At 34.2% G+C, this 4139-nt stretch overlaps 1 protein-coding gene across 1 annotated transcript; it reads right to left on the reverse strand.

Moving 5' to 3' along the window:
* Window positions 1–588: 588 nt before the first annotated feature.
* On the reverse strand, window positions 589–1742 carry LOC132310088 (nuclear transcription factor Y subunit B-5). The gene has a single exon (XM_059808321.1). It carries the CDS (start codon window positions 1435–1437, stop codon window positions 925–927), a length of 513 nt encoding a protein of 170 aa, XP_059664304.1. The 5' UTR covers window positions 1438–1742; the 3' UTR covers window positions 589–924.
* Between the last annotated feature and the right edge of the window lie 2397 nt (window positions 1743–4139).

The raw sequence follows: 4139 nt of genomic DNA on the forward strand, positions 1-4139 counted from the left end.
AGAAACAAATGATTAACACAAAAAAAATGAAAAGACAAAAAAGGAGAGAAAATACAAAGACCTAGAATAAAGAGATTAATTTTTTTGTGGAGAACTCTCTACAACTTCAAACAGAACAATCCCAAGCATGGAAATTTTATACAACTATAACAGGATGTCGTTCCTTGAATAAAGAGATTAAATTTTTGAAGTTCAAGCATTTGTATCAGCATTATGATTTCTGATTAGTGTAGAAAGAAAGCTATCATTTGAACTAGCTATACAAAAAACAACAAAAATGAACTAGTTCTAAAATTGAGTCAAGGTAAATATGATCACATCAAGATTCAAGACACCAGTACAAAAAATTTAACAGAAAAATTAAGGAAATGCTGATTTCTGGAAACAAAGGGTGATCAAAGCCCTAATCATGAAATGAATACAGTTAAAGTTTTTGCTGTTATTCTCAAATTGTGAAAAGGGGTCTTAGGGTTTTCCATCTGTGAAATGACAGAAAAAAATTGAACTGAATTATCTCCTTCATCGTGATCCTCCCACTTGAATTCAGATCGATCAAGAGCAAGAGACATATATATATAGCAGATAAAGTAAGCTCAAACCAAAACCCTAGATTTCATATATGTTTATTCTCAAATTCAAATCATGACACATCCATCAGTTACCTAATCATACAAAATCCAATTCACAAACCTTGTTGTCTGAAGAGATACAAGGATTAGCTTCAGAGGTCATTCCCTACTAATATCCAAGCTTAATAGTCAATTAAAGACAAATTAAGTAAAAATACCTAAGCCATGGAAAGGAAAAAACCCACTCCCCATCCTCATCCCCTCCACAAATTTCATGTTCACTGGCATCATCCTAATAGCAATTACAAGTTTCATATCGTTTAGAGAGAGAGAGAGAGAGAGAGAGAGAGGGTTTTTACTCCTTTCCATTGATTACATTGAACCTGAATGGAGTAGGGGAAACGGTAGCTTTTTTTGGTGGTTCACCTTCAACATTTGATGGTTCTTCCTTTTCTTCATTGTTGCCACCCTTATATTGGTTAGCTCTCTCACCTTCTAACTCCCTATATCTGTGCAAGTACCTTCTTAATGGCTCAGCAAAGTCATCAAACCCTAGAGTCGCCAGAGCCCAACAAACGTCGTCCCCATTCACGGTCTTGCGCTTCTCCTTGTGACACTTGTCAGATGCTTCTCCAGTAACAAAGCTAATGAACTCAGATACACATTCTTGCATGGTTTCTTTTGCTTCTTTGGATATCTTCGCGTTAGCCGGCAAGATCTGCTTCATGATCCGGCCCACATTAGCTATCGGCAGCAAATGGTCTTGCTCTTTGATTACCCCATCCTGATCTCCTGAGCCACCACTAGCACCTGCAATGTTGTACCTAAGGTCACCACTGATTGTTTTAGAGCCTGTATTATCTACCATTTCTATAAAGAGAAACTTATCCTGTCAAATACACATACATTGTTGCCTTCGGTGCCTAACTCACCGCTATATATGTATATATATATGTAGATATAGATAAATACTAACATGTATATGCATAATTCCATGTTTATGCACATATGCACCATGTAGGGAAGTAGAGGTTCCATGACATGAGGTGGCATGGTCATGATGCCCACACGGTCAGCATCTTTGGGGGACACAATGGCAGGCAATTTTCCATTGATGGTCTGAGTTAGGTCACTTTTCTTATGTAACCAAGGATGCTTAGAGGGTCTGTGGGAGTAATCTTAACCCTAAAAGCTTAAAGAAAAGGACTTGCATTCATCAATTATAGACCATATGGTCCCCCCACAACCCCCCCCCCCCCCCCCCCCCCCCACACACACACACATTTGGTCATTAACTTTTAATACTCTCACTAAGTTTGGATTAGTACTTATACTTTAAAAAAAGCTCTAAGTTTTGAACTTGTGGACTACAGACACGCACGTTATCCACGCACGTACGTGTGCTTGTGGGAGTGTGCATGAAACCAAACAAAACCTAAAAAGAGCAGGATTAAATATAATTGGAAACTCTAATGTTGGATAACCTACTACTTAGGTTTTACATTAGATCATGTCACTCTAAGCTTAAGAAAAAACATCTCTATTATTATTTAAAATTTGCCAGTTAAAGGTTCAACCCGGAAAAACTGGATTACCAAATAATATGACACAGAGCCATGATCTATAGGGTTGAGATGCTGGCAATGGTATGTACATATATACATGGTTTGTCCAATAATTATTGCGAATTAGGTATACTAATTAATTACTCGTGCAAATCAATTCAGAGGTCATGATCTTGATTGTGCTTGATAAACCATTCTAGCAAGCAACATTGTAAAATGACTCATAAAAATTAATGATTTATTAAGATGGCCTAATAAAACATTGGCTCAATCTTGTAGTTTATCAAGATCTATTTTGCTTATTATGTAAGCCAACCCTAATCAGATGCTCATTTGCTTGATGTTTTAGGTCAAATATCATGGTCTCACAAATCGAATATTCATAAATAAATAAAATGCGAAAAGAGGAACAGAGAGAGCGAGGTTGAGGGAATGGTTTAATGGACCATAATTGTCATGAAATTTGATTTTATTGAGTTTTAAATCGCTTTCAAAAAAAGCTAAGAAAGAATCGACAGTATTTGATGATTATTTGATTCCTACTATTTATTCTTGGACCAACATGTCAGTGACCTAGTGGTACCAAACCCCTACTTTTTAAAGAGAGATCAGGGGTTCGAACCTCCGTGGAAGCATGTGTGTGTGAGTACCCAATTAGAAAAAAAAAAAAATTACCATTTACTCTTGGCGAAATCCTACTTAATTTAGAGAAAGTTATGCTACTGATAAATTCTTTGAAGAATACAGAATTATTAAAACGTACACCGTAAGTGATTAAAGAATTAAAACTCATGAAATTGAAGATCTTTCATAGTGTAAAATAAAAATGAAATGCAAATAAGAAAAAAAATAAATTTCTTTTAAATTAAAATGTAGATAATATTTATAGCTTCTTTTGCTTATCATTTCATTAATTTTTAAGAATTTCAGATGAATATATACGACTTGAAAAATATCATAATTATTGCGCTTGGATGCCTGATCTCATAAGTTACAGTCATTTAATTAGAATCTAGCAATTAAGCCCCCAGAAACCACTAGTTGGGTTCTTTTTTCCTTTTTCTTTTTTCATTTATATTAATGCTTTTATGTAATTTTTTCATTCTTAATTTTTATTTTTATTTTTTTAGGTAAATGGGTTAGCTTGAAATAAATAAAAAGGAGAATATACGAGAGGTCCAAAAATGATTATTTGTTATATATTCCAAAAATGATTTTTTTCATTCTTAAATTATTTGTTATATTCGTTCTTCATTTTGTACCGCAACAGACACAGCTTGCTTAAAAATGAGCTCACAGCAACTAAGTGCACAAAATTATAAATGGATGGATTACTTTAATTTACAGAGTTTGGGTGAACTAAATGTTCAGTAGTTCATATATAATCTCTTAATCAAATTTCTTCAGGACTAGGAATTAGCTCTCTCCCTTTCCATATGAATGAAAAGATGATATTCATAATATGTTATATGCATCTTCCTCAACATAGTATGGTAAATTCATACATTGTTAAATATTTCAAACTTCAAAAATATCGAACAATTCCAACTATATGACTGAGGAAGAATGTTCAGGCCTGCCAGTCTTATAGTGAAATTCGTAGAGAGAGATATACCATTACATATTCCCAAATTCCTCCATTACCATTTTTTACAATTTTAGGAATATATCCCATCCCTCATTTATATAAACATTCTAATTATGTTCCTGGTTATCGCTAATCGTGAAAGGTTACTTCCCAATCGACCAATCACCTGAGTCCAATGAAACTATTCCTTGTGAAATCACTGTTCGAGAACATGGTGTGTGGTCCATGCATGTTAAGTAATTAAACAAATGCAATTTTGCTTTGGGTGTGTGTGTGCGTATCAAGCAGAAGCACAAAAGCATAGTACAAAATAAAACAATAGAAAAGACATAGTTATGGGTCTCACAACCTTGCTTTAATTTCAATATTTTCAGTTAAAGTTGGTTTATATGCTCATATACCTCTTGTTTAGTCAAC

This window comes from Cornus florida, unplaced genomic scaffold (assembly GCF_030987335.1).
Source record: "Cornus florida cultivar Cherokee Brave unplaced genomic scaffold, ASM3098733v1 CherokeeBrave_3.0.0_Hap2_Chr05, whole genome shotgun sequence".
Classification (NCBI taxonomy): domain Eukaryota; kingdom Viridiplantae; phylum Streptophyta; class Magnoliopsida; order Cornales; family Cornaceae; genus Cornus; species Cornus florida.

Excerpts from the sequence above, each read along its gene's own strand:
- LOC132310088 (XM_059808321.1), bottom strand. The coding sequence starts at position 1,437 with ATGGTAGATAATACAGGCTCTAAAACAATCAGTGGTGACCTTAGGTAC.